The sequence below is a fragment of the Triturus cristatus genome, chromosome 1_2, assembly GCF_964204655.1.
Source record: "Triturus cristatus chromosome 1_2, aTriCri1.1, whole genome shotgun sequence".
Classification (NCBI taxonomy): Eukaryota; Metazoa; Chordata; class Amphibia; order Caudata; family Salamandridae; genus Triturus; species Triturus cristatus.
This window is the reverse complement of record NC_140580.1, coordinates 1139544722-1139568679: the sequence shown is the minus strand read 5'-3', so window position 1 is coordinate 1139568679 and position 23958 is coordinate 1139544722. Positions and strand designations below refer to the sequence as shown.

The window sequence follows — 23958 nt, the reverse complement described above, 5'->3', positions numbered from 1 at the left end:
CTGGAAGGATGTTGCCCGGGCATAGCCTATCTGATCCCCGGCAAAGAACTGCCAGCCCCGAAGGGGTGTTCCGGGACATCCCTGCCCCTACTAATCCAGAGGAAGGCTACCCCCCTTTCTTGCAACCCACGCGCTCCGAGTTATAGAGGGGTCCCTAGGCGCGGACGCGCCCATCCTCCTGGAGCCCTCACTGGTATCCAGGAGGCAAATGGACCCTCATCGGGACTTCCAGGCCGGCCCGGCCATCTGGTTGCCCCATTGGAAAGCATTGCGCGCGACCAGATGGCCGGCACCTGAAAGGACACCCGAGCTGAGCCATAGCGATTTTGGTGACCTCAAGGAGGCATTTGTCATGGTCCCCAGAGATAAGTTATGATCCACACTTGGAGATCTAGGGATCCACGGTCTACTCCTCAATCAATTTATGCGGCTCTACTAGAATAGTTTTGCACAAGTCAGGGGGGGGAAATTCTGATCCCTTGAAGGTGGAAAAAGGAGTCAGAAAGAATGCGTTCTTGCCCCGACGTTAGTTCTGTTGTTTGTAAATGGCTGCCTTGATTACGTTTTGGGCTGTGATAAGGACTCCTCGATTCTTGGGGGATTAAAATACCCGCCTTACTATTCGCGGATGGCACTCTATCAGTATAAAAAAAACAGCAAAGGCCTAGAGATCCTTTTGAGTAAGTTTAACATATTCTGTTCAGAACAAGGCAAAGCTTATGACCATCCATCCGCACATAGGTTTCAGTGGAGTACTAAAGCTGGAAGGGTAGGTGTTGGAAAAACTGCTAGATTTTTGTATATTCACCTAGGTTATCAAAAGTACTCTTATATTAAAGCACAGGGCAACAGCTATATTGTAAAATAGGCAAATAAGACCTTGTTTCACCCAATGTCTCCCCTCCTTGAGGTTTGGAGAAGTAAAGCTGTAGCAGCCACAATATATGGAGCAGCACTCTGGGGCTTTGGCAAGCTAATAGCCTTTGAGTGGCAGAGAATATATTTCTAAGTACAGCTGTTACATTGCCCAAAGCTCACCATCAATTTTCAAACAAGACCTAGGCATCCGGTCTATTGTCCCCTTAGCACACCTGAAACCTATTCTATATTGGCTATGGGTATGGTCTACCCCTGAGCTGGCAGAATTTAGGGTGGGTCTAAGAGATGTTTTAAAAAGAACCCAGGGAGGAGTGTTGCTACCGTGGTTGGATTGTGTTAAACAGGCTTTATATTCTATGAATCTACAGGAGTAGTGGTTGTCCCCTGAAGCTATTACATCTTCCGCAACAAGGAAAGTAAAGTCCATCTATTGGGAACTTGAGGAGGCAAAGCTATCTAAACAGGTAGGCTTGGGACAAATGGCCGATTGTTTCCTAGGGTTCAAGCCCACCTCGTATTTTGAAAATTATATGAATGATATTGATCCTCTATTCACAAAAGCCGTCTACATGAGGTTCAGGCTTAGTACACTACTCTTGCTACCTTTACTGCTAAATGAAATGGATGCCTCCGAGGTGGCAAAATATGTCCTGTTTGTAGAAGTGCTGGAGAAACAGATGCCCATCTCCTCTTTCTCTGCCCAAGTTATCACAAGCAGTGTAGGCACTAGATTGTTCCTTTATGCCATCTTCTAGGTGTTGTACAATACAGAGTAGTGATAAGGATATGCTGAGTGGACACGTCTCCAGCTATTGTCGTCTCCATTGCTAAATATCTGGAAAGAATTTGGCCAACCCGTGAAAATTTGCTCTCACTCCAGCCCTCGCCTAGCTTAATGCAAAAACTTTCTATTGATATACATCATTGGTTTTAATGATTTTAGATTTTGTGCTTTTATCATATAGAATATTGGAGCGCTTGCACTTTATTTGCTAGGCCGTCCTGCGGGGACTGGGTAGGGCATGCAGGCTTATCTGAATTGTTGTATGTGTAAATATTTTTATATACTGGATAAACATTTACAATTCATGAGTCAAATTCAGCACGCACGTGCCTAGTAACGTATTTCATAGGAGTATTTCCTCTCAAAAGTTTTATTTTGATTTGGTTTGTGATCTTATACAAATGTAAATAACACTATAGCCTGATATGCATAAACTGTACTTTTAGACATGGCGAACCATATCAAGTTTTTGTCTATGGTCTGTGTTTTTATATCCTTCTTTGTGTTCTTAGGCCACTAGGGGTGATGCCCATTAAAATTTGATATTGTACTTTGTTTCTTAAATAGTTTTTATTGTTTTACTTTTATAGCCTTTTGCCAAAATAAAGAGAATGTGTGAGTAGTCAGGGGGGGGGGGGGGGTGTTGGGGGGGTGCGTGGTCTGCCGAGCAGCGGAATGGCCGCTCTTTGAGTGTGCTCCGCCGGCTGGGATCTTAATCTTGATGTAATCCTTGCAGATGGTGTGGTGGCGAGCTTATGACCGACATCCTCGGACTGCGGAACTACTGTAGATCCTGTTGGTGCCAATTTCGTAACCCACGGGCGCACTGAGGCGGATCGGCGTTGGAGACTGCGGGCCGCAGATCTGATCCCCTGGGAGCGCTGTATACAGGCAGCCTGACAATCGAGCCCACGGCTGCTGCGAGGACCAGGAGTACAGGCGAGCGTCCCCTGAATGAGATGCCTTTGTCACCGGAGGTATGTGCGTCGCTTGAGGGGGCCGCGAGGGACAAGGAGACTCGCTGTGGTTGCCCCGGCTTGCTGCTACCCAGCTGTGTGTGAGGGGTAAAGCGGAGTTTAAGCAAATACAAACCCAGCGCCGCCATTTTGGAGACCGCTATGCCGCGGCTGCAAGCAGAGATGCAGAGACGGTAAGCGCCTTGTCTGGTGGGTGCCATTTGATTGTGTGGCACCAGTAACTGTACTTTGAGGTGGGCGAAGTGCTGGGTGTACTGAAGAGGCGCTCTCACTGCATGACGTTCGTGTGGGAGTCTTGGTCACACCTTGCATTGGAGATTTGCGGATGGAGCGTCCCCCAAGATTTGGCCGATATTGCTAACTGCGACGCATCTTGGGACACAGCTGGCTGTGGGTGACTACCTGGTTGTCCCCTCGCGGCGCTGTCGCTGCTGGCCTGCGTGGCCCCAGCTGTGCGCTAGAGGGCCCCTGGAATTTCGAGCTCCTCTATCCCATATATGTCTCTCCTCTGCGCTGATACTTGGGAGCACTGCAAGCTAAGACGGGATCACTTGATGGGAGCCGACATATGGAGCGCGATACTGGAGCACTGGTGTGCTGAGTGGGCCTGCATTGTGATACGTGGCGCTTGACGAGGGAGAAGACTTGGTGCCGGACGATGCATGCACTGGCTTTGAGCGATGATTGCACTGGCTTTGCGATCTACACCCCCCCCCCGGACTGCTTCTACACCATGGGTAAGCAAGATGCTAAACAACCAAAGCTTATTTTTTTTTACAACAAACGGGCTACGTGCCAAACTGAACCAAACTCTGATGCGCAGACGGACGGACAACAGGACCTGCTTGTGGAGGATCAAGGTGAAGACCTGCGCACCCTCATGTTGGAGATGCGCTCTAGCCTAAGAAACATAGATTCTAAGCTGGATACCCTGACTTCGCAGCTGGACTCGGTCAAGACTCAGGTAGCTGTGCACGAGACCCGCACGAGACCCGCCTAGATGTCCTAGAAAATCGACAAACCCAATTTCATGAGTTTCAGGTGGAAACGAAAGAACAGCTATTGCATATGGACAAGCTACTAGGCATCATCCGTGCCAAGAACGACCATTTGGAGACAAGATCACGTAGAAACAACCTACGTATTACTGGTATCCCGGAAACTACAGCCATATCCAAGATGGAGAACTTTGTGACGGACCTACTCCACGAACTGTTCGATCCCCACCTGTCTCCTTGGTGGAGAGAGCGCATAGATCCTTAGTTCCGAAACCCCCAGTTGGGGAACCACCTCGGCCGATACTGGCAAAACTGTTGAACTATCAGGACCAAGATGTCATCCTACGGTTGGCAAGGGAAAAAGGTCAAGTGTTACATAAAGGCAATAATATTTCGTTCTACCCGGATTTTACCCCTGCTGTACAGGCGGCGAGTCGCGAATTCTTACCAGCCAAACGCATCCTCCTGCAGGTGCAGATCCCTTACTCCCTGCTCTATCCTGCCAAGCTGAAAGTTTCGTATGATGGCACAGTTCACTTCTTTACAGATGCGAAGTCCGCCTTGAAATTTGCCAAACATGTTGGTGGGAAAAGGAACAAGGATTCCCGAGGTGTCTGCGACTGGTCAACTCAGTGATAATGATTGACTTGGGTGATTTGTAGATCTCCAGTCTAAGTGCCTGTACTGATATGCTGCGGATCCGAAGAGTAGCTAATTGATCTGTGGCTATGGGTTTCGTATCACATAATGATTTGAAGTTCTGTCTGGTTGGGGATTGTTGGTGTAGGCTCGTAGCACATTCTGCAGTACTCCCAGCCACCCTGTGCGAGCAGGGGAGTTTGCTGGTGTCACTACACCCCCATGGGAAGTTTCCCTAAACCACTATGTGGATTCTTGTGTTTTGGTTTGTTCTGGGGGGGTATTCTACAACCTGATTGGGGGTTGGAGTGGGCGGTGGGTAGGGATTGTATCTTTGTTCATTGCCAGTATGATTGCGAGATGTTGGTCAGTGTACACAGCCTAGAACTGGGAAATAACGTACCTCCGATGCCTTCTCCACATTAATTGGTGTACTGTGAACATGAGCACACTGCAACACAAAATTTCCTTACGTGGAATATTAGAGGGCTAAATGAGGGTAGACAATCTAGAGTGATGCATACTTATTATTCCAGATACAATATAGATGTATGTCTATTGCAGGAGATGCACTTAAATGTTACACCATCACAGAGGCTGAGGCATAACAGATGGGGGAATGTGTACTTGTCTATTTATTCCAACTATGCCCGAGGGGTGGCTGTGCTGGTCAAAAAGGGGATGGATTGGCGAGAGGGTGAGGTACATAAAGATCCCGAGGGGAGGTTTGTCCTTATACATGGAATGCTAGGAGGAATTTCCCTGGTCGTTGTAGCAGTCTATGGTCCGAATGTAGACTCACCGGAGTTCTTTCAGGATAATTGGACTAGAATCAGAATGACTGGTTGTAGTACAATACTGTGGGGAGGGGATTTTAATGCTATCCTAGATGACGACATGGACAGGAAGTGTGCGGCCCGTTCCCTACACCCGGCTGCCAGTGCTGCCCTGCAGGCTTTAATTTCAGATGGGGATTTAGTTGATATATGGTAGACACCCCCTGGTGAAAGAGGGTACATGTATATCTGACCACCAGAAAGCTTGGTTCCGCCTGGATTTCTGGTTGGTTTCTAGGGATGTTGCTGCTTGGACCACTGACATTTTCCACTTGCCGCGCTCTGTCAGATCACGCCCCATGTTTATTACAGCTGTTTCTCCCGGGGTCGCTTCCCCGCGCATTTTCCTGGCGTCTCCCACCACATGCCCTAATGGATGAAGCCTTTAAGGAAGAAATCAGGACGGACATTATAGACTACTTTGCTCATAATACGGGCTCAGTAACTACCGAAGCCTCACTTTGGGAGGCATTTAAGGTAGTAGTCAGGGGCCAGTGTATTGCCAGGCAAGCGGGAGTATTAAAGGCTATCTGGGGCACACTCTCGTCTCTTGAAACCCAGATAAAAGAACTTGAGCAGCAATTCTACTCCACAAATGACCCTCACGTAGCGCAACTCCTGAAATCTAAACTGCTAGACTTTGCCGAGAAGGCTCAACGCGAAGTAAAGTTTGTGGGGAAATATGCTGAGGCGCGGCGATATGGTGAGGGCGATAGACCGGGTCGCACACTAGCTGGTATGATTAGACCCTCTCAGTCAGCTACATTCATTCATGAAATACGGATCCCACAGGGTGCCACTGTCAGGGGCCAAGTGGGAATTCTAGATGAGTTCTCTGCGTTTTACTCCCATTTATACACTACCACTCAGGGGATGTGCACTGAGGGGTTGCAGAGCTTTCTTGATTCACTGGCATTGGTCTGGTTCAACAACACCCATAGAGAATACATGGATCTCCCGTTCACGGCGGAAGATGTAGCCCAGGTTATAAAAAGCTTATCATTAGGAAAGGCTCCTGGGCCTGATGGCCTAACTACGTCCTTTTATAAAACGTATGTCGAGGAATTGGCACCTAGGCTGCTGGCAGTATATGAAGAAGAGCTGGAGGTAGGAGTGTTACCCCAGTCCATGAGGGAGACGGTCATTATCACTCTCCTCAAGCCTGGAAGGCCGGAGGAGGAGCTGGATTCCTATCGGCCGCTGTCAATCATGAATGTGAATGTTAAGATCCTGTCCAAGTTGATTGCTAATAGGTTACAGCCTCTGCTGCCCATCATTGCACTCCCGACCAGTCGGGGTTCATTCCGGGGCGATCGACATCTCATAATTTGAGGATAATCTTTTCGGTGTTGCACTATCTACATCCAGATGTAGAGCCGCGGTTGTGTTTTTAGACGCCACCAAGACATTCAATACGCTCGAATGGCCATATCTATTCTCAATTCTGGGTCATATGGGGTTTAGCCCGCTTTTCATAAATCGAATTAGGTTGTTATATACATCACCTAACGCTCGAATACAGGTGAATGGTTTGCTCTCTGATCCATTTCATATTTCGCGAGGTACCAGACAGGGATGTCCACTGTCTCCTCTGCTCTTCGCAATTGCGATGGAGCCCCTGGCGGTTCGCATCCGACAGCACCACACTGCGCGAGGAATAGGGTTCAGTTCCCAAAGCCTGCTCATCTCACTATATGCAGATGATGTAACTCTCTACATTATTAACCCGGAAGAGAACTTAGATCCACTTCTGAGGGAGTTTATTCGATTTTGAGGTCTGGCTGGCATCTTCATCAACTGGACTAAATCAGTGATATTTCCGCTTACTGACGGTACCCCTTGATGATATCGGAGTACCCCCTAAGATAGGAAGCAGAGGCGGTTAAATATTTGGGGGTTTGGATAAGCCGCGATACACAGGAGGTGTGGAGGTTAAACTATGGTCGAGCTATCACGTGGTTGGAGGAGAAGTTGAAGGTGTGGTCGCTGGCCGGTAAGAAAGCACTGACTAAAATGGTTGTTCTACCAAAGTTCTTGTATTTATTTGTTAATATACCGATCCCACTCACTCGACACTTTTTTAATTCTCTGAAATCGCAGCTGGTTTCCTTGGCGTGGGTGGGAGGTCAGGCCAGAACCTCATGGGAACTTCTGACCCTCCCACTGAGACAGGGTTGCTTAGAAGCTCCAGACATGCATCTATATGCATTATGTGCCCAGGCACAATTCTTGCACTATTGGGCAGACCCAACCTCCTTCCAGCCTCATGTGGCAGTCTAGACTGATGTGATGGCTCCCGTCCCCGCTTAAGGTGGCACAATACCAAAATTCATGCTGCCCGCGCGGAGATATAGACTCCTCTAGAACATTATGTTGGTCATGGGACGAGCTGCGTAAAAGAGCAGGAGTTCCGATGTTATACATCCCTTCCATTCCTCTGCCGCAAAACCCAATGTTGCCTTGTATACAGGATGGTGTGAGTAAATTACTGGCACGAAAGATGAAACTTCGGACTTTCGCTGACCTATACCCAGGAGATAAGTTCAGACACCCTCCCCCCTCCGGAAGCGGCTGAGGGGCAAGCTGTGACATTTGCTGAGCTCTTTCTATATCATAAGCTGCGTGCAGCATGCCGCGCTCTTTGGGAGGGATTCCCGATGGCCCCTCCGCCTTTGCCTGCGCTGGAAAACTTGTTGAAATCCCCATCACCTCGTAATCTCATTACACGATTATATACAAACATGCAGAACACTGCCCCGTTGGTGATACCTAAATCCTTTCGATACTGGAATGACGAACTCTCCACTCCATTGACTGAAGCCCAATGGGACTTTTGCTGTCTCTACCAAATAAAACAAAGGCCTCTCGGAGCTCGAGGGGGCTTAAATCCCATCGGGCTCCGAGAGGCCACTGTTCAGAGCAACAGCTGTGATCAAACACAACGTGGAATGTTGCTCTCTGGGCTTTTACCACCCATAGAAGCACGGAGCACTCCATTGTATTGAATGAAGTGCTCCACATTACAATGTTCTAATAGTGCATAGGGAGGAGGTGGGACACTCAAGTTATCTCATTAATTAACTAGATTATCAGACTATGAATTCTTCATATTGTTGCCGTTGACAACTGGGTACATCGTCCACTCATCCAATAAAGATCACGAGGAAGGCTGCTTACATAGAGGTTTTGCACCATGTCTAGATCAAGTGAGAACACCACACAACAAGTCTTTCACCAGTTCATCTTATGGGCAACTGCAGGACAATTTATACCTGTGTTCAATTATGTCTTTTCACATGTTAAAGCAGCAAAGCATAAACAGGCATATACATGGCAGTATCACTAGGTGGTTACAATGATATGTGATGCACGTGTCGGACAAGGATGCAAAAAGTGGTTACAACACGGTGTGATAAAAAATCTCACAAATACACAGTGCACCCTGTGGCAATATCATCTCACTCTTTGTGACATTCGGTTAGCGTTTTGTTTTTGATATTTCTTTGTTTGAGTTTCAGTTTATTTTTTTTAGTCTGTGAATCAAGAGGTTCCCTTTTCAATGTAAATACATCTTTTATTCACAAAGGGCACTCTTGGTTTTCACAGTTCCGTCACTGATGCCAAGGTTTGCAATGCAGCGGTTCTAAGTCCAGAATGGCTCCAAACCACTGTCTCCAAAACAGAAATACTTTCATAAAGAACTAGGCTATCTGTGTGCAGATTACACAGGGAAGTGAATCTTTAAAACATTTTAAACAACGTGTTCCCCAAAATAGACAATTATTTTCTTCCCTCCTCTTCTCCCTTCCATCAACCTCTTCTGCTCCTTCCTTCCCACTGTTTCCATCAAATTCACTGCTTATCTATTTCTCTCCCTTCTCCCTCCATCCCCATAGTTCCCCTCTGTAAACACTAAGTTAATTTACATAAAAAGAAAGATTCGTTGAACAGAACCTCAAGGTCTACAGTGGTTACACAAGAACCTGGAATGCAAAAAGTTACGCACTCTTTGAACATGAAGAGTAAATGTGCACTGAAAAAATAGACAAACTGCAAGTTTGAAGTGGAAAATATTTTTTACAAAATAATCACTAAGAGATAGGTTTAAAAAATCATGGGCTGGAAGATCTTCAAGGCATTTGATGGTTTAGAACAAACCTGAGCGCCTCAAATCCTGTTCACATTACATTTCGTAGCTCTGCTCCTTCAGAGACCATCCTTGCCAACAGGGGAGAACTGATCGAACAAAAGCAGGCCTTAGCTTGGGAAGAGGTGGCACAACTGTTAACAGAGGCATCAGTCACCAGAAGTAGTCTATACGCAGAGGCCAGATCCCTGGTGAGCATAGTGTGCGCACACAGGCAAACATATGGTTCATTTGAGAGAGGCCTTCTTGAGGTCTTCAGGCAGAACACGGCCCTTCTTGCGAGCCCGCTCCTTCTTCTTCTCCACCTTGGCTTTGTTCCTTTTCTGAATGTTTCGCCGCCTCTTGTCCTGCCGCTTTTGCATTTTGGACTCTGTGTGCTCAGTCCTCTTCTCCCACTGTTTCTTACGCTGAAGCTTATGCTTCTCCTTCCGCTTCAGGGCAGCCTTCAACAAGACCTCGTTGTCCTTAATCTTGACCCCTTCGGCCTTATAAAGGACATTGGTCCATTTCATTTTGGTTTCCAGTACCTGGGCTTTCTTTTCATCCTTTTCCTTCAGCTCTTCCAGTTTGCTCTTCCTGGCCTCTAACCGGCTCAGCAGCTGCTTGTAGTTCTTGCCAGTCAGCGGAGTCAGGTTTCCCTTCAGCTTCTCTTTCTTCTTCTCCCTCTTCTGCTGGGGGCCTTTGCTCAGCTCATCTTCAGGGATTTCCACCTTGTTGAAGACCATGGTGGACACATCTGTAACTTGGGTGGTGGCCTTCGGATCTGGCACCACAGGCTCGCCCAGTGCATCTTGGGCCTTCTGGTCGTCTTCCTCCTTCACCTTTTTCCTGATCTCCTTCCTCTTTCTTTTCTTTCGTTCTCGCTCTTGCTTCCTGCGCTGACGTTTATTTTCCCGCTCTTCTTGAGACAGTCCTTTTGAAGAGCCCTAGAAGGAATGTAAAGGAAAAGAGAACATGTTAAAGTATTCTAGGCTCACAGAGTAACAATACCATAGCAAACCAACGCAGCCTGGAAGCATCTCTATTCAAGGACAGCCAGACATCACCCTAGCCCCATGGTCTTGGCTTTCACCTTTGTCCCAGGGATTACAAGTGGTGCCTAAATCACTGCAGTAATTGTTGTCTCCTCCTAGCCCATAGCTCACTCCTAAAAATAAAGTTCTAGTAGAGGGAAACAAACACCCATTACTCCCGCCTTGAGCACACAGGCTCCCTCTACCATGGCTAGGAAAGCACCAGACCTCCAGACTGTGTTGTCTGAATATTGTAACCCTTGCTGCTAATGGGAAGGAAATCTAGACTTCAGATTAATTGCAGGCACACTTTGATATCCACACTTCACCTGAATCACCCTCAGGAATCTCTGCCTTCCCTACAACTAGTGTTCAATTCAACAATCACTGATTCACAGCGGCGACGGGATGATAAGGTCCCCACTCAACGCACTTATATATTTTAATCCCACATAGTAACCCCATAGAATAAAAATTGTTCAGGTATACTATGATGGTTTTTAAATTCACTCACTCCTTTTTTTGTTTGGGCCCCCACTTAGTCTAGAAGTGCATCCCTGTCTTCAGGTGTATGCCCGCCCTCTATCAAACGCGGTTTATAGAGGGCGAGGACTGGCAGATGATGAAGCATGACACCTGGTGGTGTGTGATGCCAGTCCGTCAATTTTTGTGATTTGCCCCCACTAAATTGGGCATCTCTTAAGACACAACTAGGGACGGTCCTTTCTGTGGTTCATAGCTTTGGTTGGAGGCTGACCGTTCTCTAGTGCCCTAACGCCTCTAGTTCCCTCCCCGGGCCAGACCCTGGGTGTAACTGTGGTTCTACACTTTGATATCCACACTTCACCTGAATCACCCTCAGGAATCTCTGCCTTCCCTACAACTAGTGTTCAATTCAACTTAACAAAACAAAAACACAAATAAATACACTTAAAGCCCACAGCTGGTCCTGCAGAGTAGCAGGACTGTCAAGCACCACATCTGCGTCTGCCTAGTTCTGAATCCCCCTACATGCCTCTTTCTTACCTCTCTTTCCTAATGTTCTCTCCACCATTAATGTTACTTGTAAATTCTCCATTTGTTATTGATACGTCCTGCTTTTTGTGAAGTGCTCTGATGCCTATAGGCCATGTTGTACTATATAAAATCACAAACATAAATCTTGCTCTGGGTCAAAATTCTGGTGATAAATAATGAGTGCTGCTATCCACCACCTGTATAAATTAAAAACTGCCCATAAGTGATACCACAAAAACACCAAGATAGCGGTCAACAAAATAAAACCCTGCTTCCTTCAACATATTCCTTTCTGCACACCGCAAACCTTCAGAGGGCCACAAGATGGTCCAAGAGCAATGACTGAGTGTGTGTGGTCTTGGGGAGAGCTGGGGGGGCTCATCTGCATGGCAAAGCTATTCCCTATCAGCTAACAAATACTCCTGTGATCAACATCTTTTTACAGAAACAATTTGCATGATCTCAAAAAGTTAACAGATTGTGAAGTCACTAAACTGTTGGTGATGGGTCACTCGACCTGGTTGTTCCAAACCGGAACCACATTTTAACCCACCATGCTGTGTTCTTGCCATCACTCAGGCAAAAGCACTCAGTCTTTTTCAGATTATTAATGCTTTAGGGGGTCTTCGTTTTCTTTCGCAGGAGAGGACAACAGCTAGGAAAACCCAGCATCAGACATGTAAAAGGCAGCTTTTTAAGGTTTCCTTTCATGATCAGCTGCAGTTGTATACATGTGATGGAAGAGGGATGTGAAGAGCATGGGACTGAAAACCTGGTATCAGTTAAAGGGCACACTGCCCTACAGGAGGAAAAGGACCACAGGACATTATTGAAAACATTTGGTCACTGCGGCACAGATGTTCTGGCCCATGGCGTGTGCTACTGAGGTTGAGGAAAGAACTAGTTCACATGCTGCATTTGCCTCAAAGACTGAACGAGTGGAAACTGTGCTACCATTCCAGGACAGAAGAAGTTGAGACTTTCTCATAGCTGTAGAATGTGCAAAAGTAAACTAGGGGAAGATCAAGTCAACTTCTGACTGATTAGGAAATTATGGCATCTCAAAAACAAAGTTTTACTTTGTTCATTCGCCGTCTTACAGTTCACACTAACAGTCCTCACAGACTCGCTACCAAAGGGACACTAGGAAGCTTTTGTTGAAAGTACTCAAGGAAAACATTTTCCAGTTCATATCTTTAGGTCTTGCCTACAGACAGATTTTAGCTGTTTGTTGCTGAAAGACCTTTAGTGTGCTTTGTGCCAGCCTGCTGTTTACGAGTGGTTGGCTGTCAAGTCACTCACTTCCTTCCTTCTCATTCAATATCTTTCCTTACTTTTCTTGTGCTTCTTCCTCCCAAAGAGCACACCTTCTTTACAATTGCTTGGAGTGGATGACTTGCATCCTTCCACTGCCCATTTTAACATTTAACTTTCTCGCTTTAAGCTCCATGCCATGTGCGCCTTCTGCCATCACATTCCCACCTCTTGCATTCGGTGTTGCTCCCTGTGTCTCTCAGCACGCCTGTAAAAACACAGCAATTGGTATATTCTTGCCAGACTTTAACCAAAGAGCTGGCTTTGTTTTCTCTTGTATTCAGCATTGCATCGAAGCCCAGGAAATGGCACACAAAGGTGGCGTGCATGGCGTTTTAGGCAGGAGTACTTAGCATGACTGAAAAGGCGAGACCCATAAACCTGCTCTTTGGACTGCTGCTGATCAACAAATGGCTCCAGAATTTGCTATTCCTTTTAGTTCTGAATCCGGAGTAAAGTAAATTGGGGAGTGGTTTCCTGTAAATCCTGACTATTCCTTAATTCTTTTAAAACCTTTCCAGAGTTTCCTCGTGAAAAGTATTTGAAAAGAAAACTAAGATTTTTATAAAGCCTGAAAATATTAAATACCTTATAAAAGGTGTACGCTTTCCAACCAGTATTTGAAACACTTTCTATTACTTCTTTTTGTAACAGTGCTTTGAAAACATGCATTGGCAAAGAAAATAGTTGGCACTCACATGATAAAGGGAAGGCTTGGTGGCTTTGCCAATGCTGGTTATACATGTGCTTGCAAACGCAGAGGTCCACCATTTAAACCAAGCCCAAGAAACCTTTTATTCTGTGACTTGCAAAAGAGGCCGTCCAGTGTAGAATAAAAAAAAAGGAATCTCTTGCGTGCCCTTAAGGATCTGTTTGCAGCTTGTAATGATGCCTTCGGACATTACAACTTGTTTTTCATTTAAGACGTTTTGAGACATGGAATATGAGGTAACTCCACCCGTAATCCACAATATGCATGGGCACTCAACTCCACCCTAGATTGGTTTCCACTCCGCGGGTGAAAGGTTAAGGTGGAGTGAACAGTAAAGATTACTGCGATGTGCAGTGTGGATTATAACACGTTAAAGAAGTAAAATGTGAGAAAAGTAAAATGGGCCAGTATTGTGAGCTTTCTTGGAGGATAGTGGACGAATGTGAATCTACAGCACTACACGCTGAGAACAACTGCTTACAGGTTAACATTTTCTGCCTGTAACATGTGAGGATTTAGACACATATGCTCAACATCAACTGTAGAGCAGTTTCCTCCCATGTACTGGCTAGCAGGCAGACGATGCACATGTTTAGAACAATGTTAACACAATTTGGCCAATTATAGCCTATTATAGCCTGTTGAAGGACTATAATGTCCACACAGTAATATTGCTTTGTAAAGGTGTGTGGTGTTCACCAGGTAGCTGCCTTACAGATGTTTACTAATAGGATGTTATCTAATTCGCTCCCTTGTGTGTAGAGTGTACCCTGGGAGGTACAGTGAGAACAAGTTTAGCTTTGGCATAGCAAGTTTGGATAAACGTGACAATCCATTTGCAAAACCCACATTCAAGATTGTGGGGTTTAGCCAAAGATACAATGTTTGTGGCCTCAGTTCTGTCAATATAGTACAAGTGCCTGCTTGATGTTTGAGGTGCCCTTTCAGTTACCAAAGAAGGCCGAGCAAAGAACAAAGGAAGGCCAATAGTCTGGTTAATGTGAAAAGGTGAGGATACCTTGGGCCAGAACTTTGCATTACTTCCAAGGACTACCCTGTCTTTGTGCTTCTGAATGTTTACTAAACATTAAGTGCTTGTAAACCGCTAATGCACCTGAGTGAGATTATGGCTACTAGAAAGGAACTGAAAGAAACTGTAGGCTGAAAGAGTAGAGGGGTTTGAAAGGCAGACTCAGATGCTTGTGAGAACTAAATTAGGGTTCAACACCAGTGCTAGGAGTGTTCTTGGGGTATTATCCTTTTAGGTCCCTGTTGGACAGGCCACATGAAGGGCTTGCTCCCTCCCCGCATGACAAGGCCCGAGCCCCGGACTCCCAGGTGTTACCCACAACGGCAACCCGCACCCCGTCTCCCAACGGAACTCCTGCCCCCGGACATCCATGTATCATGGGGCCGAACCACTACCGGATCCCCCGGCCGGATCAGCCGCCATCTTGGACACTGCGCCACGAGGCCGCGTGGCCTCAGCCCGACCCTAACCCTGGGCCTGGCCCCGACATCCCGGCACCACCATCCACCCAGGAGGTGAACGGACCACTTGGCAGGTCAATGGGAGAAAGAAGTATCGATGGCTCTCCACCGCCAGGTGCCGATCGCCCTCCAGCTCCCCCAGGCGCTGGCTCCACCCCCTGCTGGGTGTCTGGACTCCCTCATCCCGGACCCCCCGACCCCCAAGTGCGAGGGTCCGGACATCAAAGGGCGCCAGACCTATAACTAGGGCAGCTCCAGAGCAGGAAGGCAGTTGTATCCTGGAGTCGAGAGACACCGAGAGAACTCAGCCTTGACGGACTACTGGCGCTGCCGTAGCTCTGCCTTGTGAAATATCGTCCTGCCTGCTGGCGCTGCCGCGGCCTTCTGCATCATCCATCCTCGTCGGGACCTGCTGGCGCTGCCGCGGACCGTTGTAACGACCACCTTCATCGGGACCTGCTGGCGCTGCCGCGGACCGTGTAACGACCACCTTCATCGGGACCTGCTGGCGCTGCCGCGGACCGTGTAACGACCACCTTCACCGGGACCTGCTGGCGCTGGCGCTGCCGCGGCCCGTCCAAGCTAGAACATCGAGCTCGAGGATTGTGAGCTATCCACCATACCATCTCAGCTACCAGATTGGTGGCCAGACTGTCCCGCTACCCCCTTTTCCCAAACCAAGAGACTAGAATCGAGGGGACCCCTGAGTCCAGACCTCCTTGTACCATTTCATCGTACCTTAAGAAATCACCTATAAAGAACGTTAAATCCTATCCTTGTGTGGTGTATACCTGTGGGGGGGAAGTTGCTCACCTGTACGATCGCTGGAGACGGCTCTCCCCGGAGACCTCTCCCCTTGTCCTCGGCCGACCCTCCCGGTCCGTCTAACATTGGTGGCCAGCGGCGCGATCCGAATCAACGCGTAATCGTACAGAGAGTAGCTCACCCCACGACAAAACCACGATGTCAACCAAAGAGAGCGGATCCACCGAGAAATTCCAGATGGATAAATTGGAAGAGTATAGCCATCGTGAGCTGAAACAATTCTGCATGGAACTAGGCATTGCTACCACCGGCCTGAGTACCAAAGACGATCTTAAGCACGCCATTGAGTCGTGGGCGGAAACCGGGGTCGCCGGATCCCCAGACCAAAACGGTGCAGCATCTGAGAGGAACGCCACGGCTCCTGAGGAGCGAGGAACGGGCCTCTCGCAGGAAGAGATCCAAGAAAGAGAAAAAAACAGATTACATGAGTTGGAAATGGCACGACTCAAAATGGACGGTGAACTAAAATTAGCCGAGCAAAAACTGAACCTAGAACATCTGCGGCTCCGAGAAGAACGGGAAGAAAAACAGAGGCAGAGAGAGCTCGAAGAAAAAAGACTAACATTCGAACACGAGCGCAAACTGGCAGAAATAGAAGTACGGAAGCAGAACAAAGAACCGGAGGTGCCCGAGCGACCGCGCACCCCGGGAGCAACCGAAAAGAAAGTCCACATCCCCAAGGATGTTGTCCGAGAGTATGTCCGAGAGGACGACATACAACAGTGGTTCAAAGCCTACGAGATCGCCATGACCTCCCACCGGATCGATCGGAGTGACTGGGGAGCCGGCCTATGGGGGAGGTTCGTCAACGAAGGCCGCGATGCCCTACTGGAGCTCCCAGACCATCAGATGTCATCCTATGACCACATGAAGGCTGCCCTCCTCACCCGATATGGGCTCACACCCGAAATGTACCGCCAGAGGTTTCGGGACTGCACCCGGATCCCGGGTACAACGTGGGTGGAATATGTCAACTATTTCAGCCGAGCCTTCGAGGGTTGGATCAAGGGAAGCCACGTAACGACCTACGAGCAACTTTTTAATCTCATGGTGTGGGAGCACCTGTCTAACAACTGCTTCGTCGAGCTCCGGCAGCACCTCCTCGACAGTAAATTGACTGACCCACGGCAACTCGCCGCCGAAGCTGACCGGTGGGAAAGCACCCGAGTGGGCCGGAGAGGGCCACACGAGCAAAACCGGAACAACCAAGGTCAGCACTGTCCCCGAGGAGGAGGAGGAGGCCAGGGGCGAGGGAGAGACACCGTCCCGGCCACTCCCGCGGCCAGCACCCCGCCCCCGGCCGGCCGGGGCAACCCCCCGATGCGCCCGGGGTTCCGAGCCAACGTCACGTGTCACCGATGCCAGCGAGTCGGCCACTACGCCAATGACCCGAACTGCCCGCAGAACCAAACGCCAAAACCTCGCCAGGTAGCTGCCGCCGCCCTGGGGGGAGAACAAATCTCCGAGGAACAAGAAGAATATGAGCAGGCACAACAGGAGTGGGAACCGGCCGCCATGGTTCTAGCGTGCCTAGGGGGAAAAGACATGGTCCCGCGGGCTCCCCTACCCGCCAACACCAGAAAGTATAGCCAGTGGGTGAACATTAATGTGCGCCGGGCCGAAGCCCTACGTGACACAGGGGCCAGTGTGACGGCCGTCCGCTGTCACCTGGTAAAACCAGAGCAGATCCTGCCGAACATTCTCTGCCCCGTCCGCTCAGCCGACAATTCCGAGAGTCTATGTCGGATGGCCTGCGTCCCCTTCGAATGGGGAGGGGTCTCCGGCATGTTGAAGGTGACGGTCCTGGATGATGCCCCCGTGGACTGTCTCCTGGGGAATGATCTTGAGAGTTCCCCGTGGGCCGCCGTCGAAAGAAGAGAGCACCTGGGGATGCTGGGCCTCCCGGACTGGGCGTGCGTAACCACCCGGTCCATGGCCGCCCGTGCCATCCCCCGACCAGAAGAACCAGAATGGCCTGCACCTCCTCCACCGATCGCTCCAGTAGAGGACACCGACGATACCGACCCCCCCAGAGCCAACCCCCGAAGGGGTCGCCCAGCCCCAGGACCTTCCCGGCCTGGCTCAGTGGCATCAAGAAGGGGGGCCCACCCAGGAACAGTTCCGCCAGGAGCAGAAGACCTGTCCCTCCCTCGAGGGACTCCGCCAGCAAGCCATCGCCCAGAGCGCAGGGGACTCCACCGGAGCCCATTGGGTCTATTGGGATAACGACCTGTTATACAGTGAACAAAGAATCGCGGAGTTAGGGGCCAGTCGAGTGCTGGTGGTGCCCCTCCGTTTCAGAGACTTCCTGCTAAATCTGGCCCACGATGTCCCCCTGGCTGGACACCTGGGCCAGGACAAAACCTACAGTCGCCTGGTGACCCACTTTTTCTGGCCGAGGATGCGAAACGACGTCCTCAACCACTGCCGGTCCTGCCCCACGTGCCAGGCCAGCGGGAAGAGCGGCCGCAAGCTCAAAGCACCTCTGCAACCCTTCCCAGTGGTCACCACCCCGTTCGAGAGGGTAGGAATAGACATTGTGGGGCCCCTGGACCCCCGCACAGCACAAGGACATCGGTTCATCCTGGTACTGGTGGACCACGCCACCCGCTACCCCGAGGCTGTGCCCCTGCGAACTGTAACAGCTCCGGTGGTCGGCCGGGCCTTAATGGGGATCTTCTCCCGGGTGGGCTTCCCCCGAGAAGTCGTCAGCGACCGAGGCACAAACTTTATCTCGAAATATATGAAGTCCCTCTGGCAACAGTGCGGGGTCACCTACCGATTCACGACCCCCTATCATCCTCAAGGGAACGGACTAGTGGAGCGATTCAACCGCACCCTCAAGGGAATGATTGGGGGATTGGAAGAGCCCCTCCGTCGCCAGTGGGATGTACTACTTCCGTGCCTCCTCTTCGCCTATCGGGAAGTTCCCCAGAAGTCCCTCGGATTTAGCCCTTTCGAACTCCTGTACGGGCACCCTGTGCGAGGGCCCCTCAGCCTAGTCAAAGAAGGGTGGGAGATGCCCCCCCTAAAGACCCCTCCAGACGTCTTCAAGTACCTCCTGGCACTACGCAATCAGACCCGGCGATTCAGGGAAATGGCAAAAGCGAATCTTGAGGCCAGTCAGGAGGACATGAAAAAAATGGTACGATCAGAATGCCTCCTCCGTCGAATTTGAACCTGGTCAACAAGTGTAGGAAGGTGGATATCTGACTATGGTTACCCCCAAATTTTTGCCTAGTGTCTAGCTGGTTTTTCGACTTAGTTGGCCTGAGATCCTGCCATTCAGGCTCTCAGGCTATCTGCTCTCTCTGTAAAATGGACTCCATGTACCCTAGGTACATACCCAATTGGTTGGATCACCCTGTCAGCCCCTGTACCAGTGTACACTAGGTACCCAGGGCATTGGTGTACCCAAGGCCTGCCAAGGGCTGCAGCATGTATTATGCCACCCCAGGCTTGGCCTAACAATTTGACACAACTGGCTGATCACTCAGCTGGGGTAAGTTGGTGTAATCACCTCTTACTTAGGTGTAGTATACCTATACCTAACCTTAAATGGGACACCTGGTAACCTATAAGTCACTCCTATGGCAGGCCTTAACAATCCTGAAGGCAGAGTGCTTGGTTCCATGTGAGATGGTGCTCTGGCATGAGCTGAGCCTGTCTGCAGTGGTCGGAACAACTTCCTTCTACTGTTTCCAGATATCGTCATACCATATACTCTTAAGTGCATTATGAACCTCGCGGTTAAATGCTATCTTTGGTTTGGCTTTATCAAAACATGTCGAGTAAGGTGTCATACGAATTGGAATACTAACCCCTCGCCAATTCTGGCGACGGGGTTAGCATTCCACCCTTCTAGAGGGACACGACATGTACAGTACCTGAAACCCGGGTAAAATCAGACATAGCCTCAGCTCCACAAAATGGATGCTGCCACCACAGACACAAGTCTGCCCTCCTGCTGCTGGGAGTCCTTCCAGCTTGGGAGGTGTGGACAAAGGGTTTCCTGCCAGGGGAGGTGCGTGCACCACCCCAGACAGGATTTTGTGTATTGGTCAGGTAGGGCTTGAAAGAAACCAGACATGCCTGTGGCTCACAAGGAGCCTCGGTGCATATGCCAGTTCAAACCGGTCCTGGGGCACACCAGTCCCGGGCCTGGGGCGAGCTGGACAAAGGATTGGGGGTGTAACCACCCCCCTTCCTGGTCCCACCCATAGGGAGGGACCTAGCAGGTAGTCCGGCCCCTAGAATCCGAATAAAGGTAGGAGCTGTGTCCTAAGACTTTAGACATCCTGGAATCAACTTGAAACTAAGAAGAAGACGGGAACTTCGACATTCTGCTGCACAGAAGACTGAAGAAAATCTCCCCTGTGGTCAGGGAGTGACCACCTTGCTAACGCAAGCACCATCCAGCGCATCAACGTCTGCTTTGCCGCCGCCTCCCGCCGGAGCCCGAGCCCAGAGACTGACAAGACCTGGACCTCCAGACCTCTCACCGCCCGATCCACAGTCCCTGAAAAGAGGAGACCCGTGGAGGCACCGAGACACGTGGAGCCAGCCATCTTGGAACGACTACGACAAGCTGACAAGTGCAACAACCGAGGCTCCCTCCAAGTTGTGCTTTGGGTCCTGAGAAGCCCAACCCTCGAGCAGCATCTGCACCAAAGGTGAGCCCTCCAGCATCTCCACGATCTGCGTGGGGCCCTTCTGCATTTTGCCACTCGACGCGCCTAACCGGTTGCTGGCCCGCTGGCTAGTGGCCATCTTGGCGACGAAATCTACGACAAACACCGCTGGTCTGGTTGCTCCAGACTGGCCCTTGCTCCCCTCCAAAGGAGCAATTCCTCTGACCTTGCTGGTCAGAACAAACAGCTGATTTCCGAATCCTCCTACAATTGCTTTTGCCAAGGCTTGTTTGCTTCGATCAAGTCGCCGACACCGCCGACAGCGAGAGCCTGCGTGGGACAGCTCGTGAGCCGACTCCTGGACGTCGTCGACCTTCAGGGACCACGTGGCTGCGGAGACAAGCTACCCCTCATCACCTGTTTGCACCCGACATCGCCTGGTACCCACCTGGTGCCACGCTGGTCACTGGCTAGTGACTGTGAACACTGTCCCCTCTGCTTACAGGTCTTCAACATCTCCGATCCACTCTTGGATCCACTGCATCTCTTCCCGACCGACCGCCTGCAGCACTTTTGTCTACAGGCCCCACGGAACAGATAGAAGAAACCCGACGCACTTCGAGGCCTATGCACCCGCTTCCTGTGGGTGAGGTAAAGCTGGTACTCCGGTGCCCATGTGTAGTAATACATCTCTAGTGCCTGTGTTCCAAATCTTAAGTTCCTAGTCAACCCGGAAGATCTTCTTTGCAGTAACTTTGTACTTTTTACGCACCCATTGAAACCTATGGGAGCACGCGTGTGACTATTTGCTCTGCACACGCCACCCGTGGACCTCCTGGTCACTAACTGACGTTAGCTCCTTGTAGGCCCAGCGATTCTAGAGGCCCTAGGCCTTTTCCCTTTTCTGTTCGTGGTACTTATACCACTATTTTAGTATATGGTTCGAGTGGCCACCAGGGCCTATCCATATAAAGTGCAACTTCTGTGTATTCTGTGATAATCTTGTTTGACGATTTGTGCTCCTGTGCTCATAAAGAGACTAGGGGTTACTTTGAGAAATAAATACATATATATTTTGAATATATATCTGTGTGGTGTCCTTTCATTGGTATAAAAGGGGGTTACTATTGGTAAAACAGCTTGCTTAACACGCTTCACGAGTTTAGCCTCAAAGACTGCTTAGCCTACGCTACCACTAGGGCAGCTAGTCCGAAAAGGTTGACTTACAACCACACCATAAGGGTTGCTTGGCATGGTACAAGGTGGTCACTAGAACTAGTGAACAGCATATACCAGGCCAACTTCTCACAACAAGTGTGGGTGATGTCCCCCACCGAACCATGTGCCTTGCAAGACAAGTGGACGGGGCTCTTCAAAGTGGTCGAACGCAAGAGCCCCGTCACCTATCTCATCGATATGGAGTCTCCCCGGAACCCCCTCCGGGTCCTCCACACCAACAGACTCAAACCCCACTTTGTGCGCTCGGAACTCAGCCTCCTGATGGCTACAGACAGTGGGGCGGAAGAAGACTCCGAGCCTCTCCCTGATCTCCTGAAGACTCAGGAGAAAGACGGTTCCGTGGACGGGGTCCGGCTCTCCGATGCCCTCACCCCAGAGCAACGCCAGGGCTGCCGGGACCTCCTGCTGCAGTTTGCTCCTCTGTTTTCCCTCACCCCAGGGGTCACCCCCTGGTGCTTGCACGACGTGGACACTGGGGACAGTCCCCCTATCCGACACCGGGCCTACCGCGTACCAGATCGGGTGCGGGCCTGCATCCAAGCGGATGTGTCCAAGATGCTCACGCTCGGGGTCATCGAGCCCTCGGACAGCCCCTGGGCCAGCCCGGTCGTGCTGGTCCCCAAAGCCGCTGCCCCCGGCACCACTCCTGAACTCCGATTCTGCGTCGACTATCGGGGCTTGAACGCTGTCACCAGGACCGACGCTCATCCCATCCCCCGAGCGGATGAATTGATCGACCGCATGGGGGCTGCCCGCTACCTCAGCATCTTCGACCTGACAGCGGGCTACTGGCAGATCGGTCTCACACCCCGGGCCCAAGAACGGTCCGCCTTTTCTACCCCCGATGGCCACTACCACTTCAAGGTCATGCCCTTCGGCATGAAGAATGCCCCAGCTACTTTTCAGCGACTAGTGAACCAGGTCTTGGCGGGGCTCGAAGAGTTCAGCGCCGCCTACCTGGACGACATCGCTGTATACAGCCGCCACTGGTCCGACCACCTCCACCACCTCCGAGAGGTCCTGCCTCACAATCAAGGCCGGCAAGTGCCAAATTGGTCAGGGGTCCGTGACCTACCTCGGACACCAGGTGGGAAGCGGTCTGGTGGCCCCTCTGCAACTCAAAATTGCTGCCATCCAGTCCTGGCAACCCCCAGTCACGCAGACCAAGGTCCGAGCCTTCTTGGGACTCACCGGCTACTACCGGCGGTTCGTGAGGGACTATGGCAGCATTGTGGGGCCCCTCACGGGTCTCACGTCCAAAAACCACCAGAAGAAGATTAACTGGACCCCCGACTGTCAAGCGGCCTTCGAGAAGCTGAAAGCCGCCCTGTGCACCGCCCCGGTGCTCCAGGCCCCCGATTACAGTCGGGAATTCATTGTGCAAACGGACGCCTCCGACCACGGCATCGGGGCGGTTCTCTCCCAGCTGAACCCCGAGGGTCTTGACCAGCCGGTGGCCTTCATCAGCAGACGCCTCCTGGCCCGAGAGCAGAGCTGGAGCACAATCGAGAGGGAGGCCTTCGCAGTAGTGTGGGCCCTCAAAAAGCTCCGGCCCTATCTCTTCGGTACCCACTTCCGGGTGCAAACCGATCATCGACCCCTGCAGTGGCTAATGCAGATGCGGGGAGAAAACCCAAAACTATTGCGCTGGTCCATCTCCCTGCAGGGGATGGACTTCACTGTGGAACATCGACCGGGCCAAGACCACGCCAACGCAGATGGCCTGTCACGCTTTTTCCGCCTCGACGAGGAGAGTCCCCAAGAGGATGGGTGACTCTCCCCGCCTTCAGCTGGGGGGGGACGCATGTTGGACAGGCCACATGAAGGGCTTGCTCCCTCCCCGCATGACAAGGCCCGAGCCCCGGACTCCCAGGTGTTACCCACAAGGGCAACCCGCACCCCGTCTCCCAACGGAACTCCTGCCCCCGGACATCCATGTATCATGGGGCCGAACCACTACCGGCTCCCCCGGCCGGATCAGCCGCCATCTTGGACACTGCGCCACGAGGCCGCGTGGCCTCAGCCCGACCCTAACCCTGGGCCTGGCCCGGCCCCGACATCCCGGCACCACCATCCACCCAGGAGGTGAACGGACCACTTGGCAGGTCAATGGGAGAAAGAAGTATCGATGGCTCTCCCCCGCCAGGTGCCGATCGCCCTCCAGCTCCCCCAGGCGCTGGCTCCACCCCCTGCTGGGTGTCTGAACTCCCTCATCCCGGACCCCCCGACCCCCAAGTGCGAGGGTCCGGACATCAAAGGGCGCCAGACCTATAACTAGGGCAGCTCCAATGCAGGAAGGCAGTTGTATCCTGGAGTCGAGAGACACCGAGAGAACTCAGCCTTGATGGACTACTGGCGCTGCCGTAGCTCTGCCTTGTGAAATATCGTCCTGCCTGCTGGCGCTGCCACGGCCTTCTGCATCATCCATCCTCGTCGGGACCTGCTGGCGCTGCCGC

The 23958-nt window shown here is 50.9% G+C and overlaps 2 protein-coding genes across 3 annotated transcripts in view; one reads left to right on the top strand and one right to left on the bottom strand.

Moving 5' to 3' along the window:
* Nucleotides 1-23958, top strand: part of MED22 (mediator complex subunit 22) — a 196858-nt gene that overhangs the window by 8518 nt on the left and 164382 nt on the right. The gene's annotated exons all lie outside the window — the stretch shown is intronic.
* Nucleotides 9171-23958, bottom strand: part of LOC146868862 (surfeit locus protein 6 homolog) — a 143831-nt gene continuing 129043 nt past the window's right edge. For both annotated transcript variants that reach the window (XM_085613875.1, XM_085613876.1), the window contains exon 5: nucleotides 9171-10186. In XM_085613875.1, the coding sequence (XP_085470001.1) occupies nucleotides 9488-10186 (699 nt within the window). In that variant the 3' untranslated portion in view covers nucleotides 9171-9487. The remainder of the gene's footprint in view (nucleotides 10187-23958) is intronic.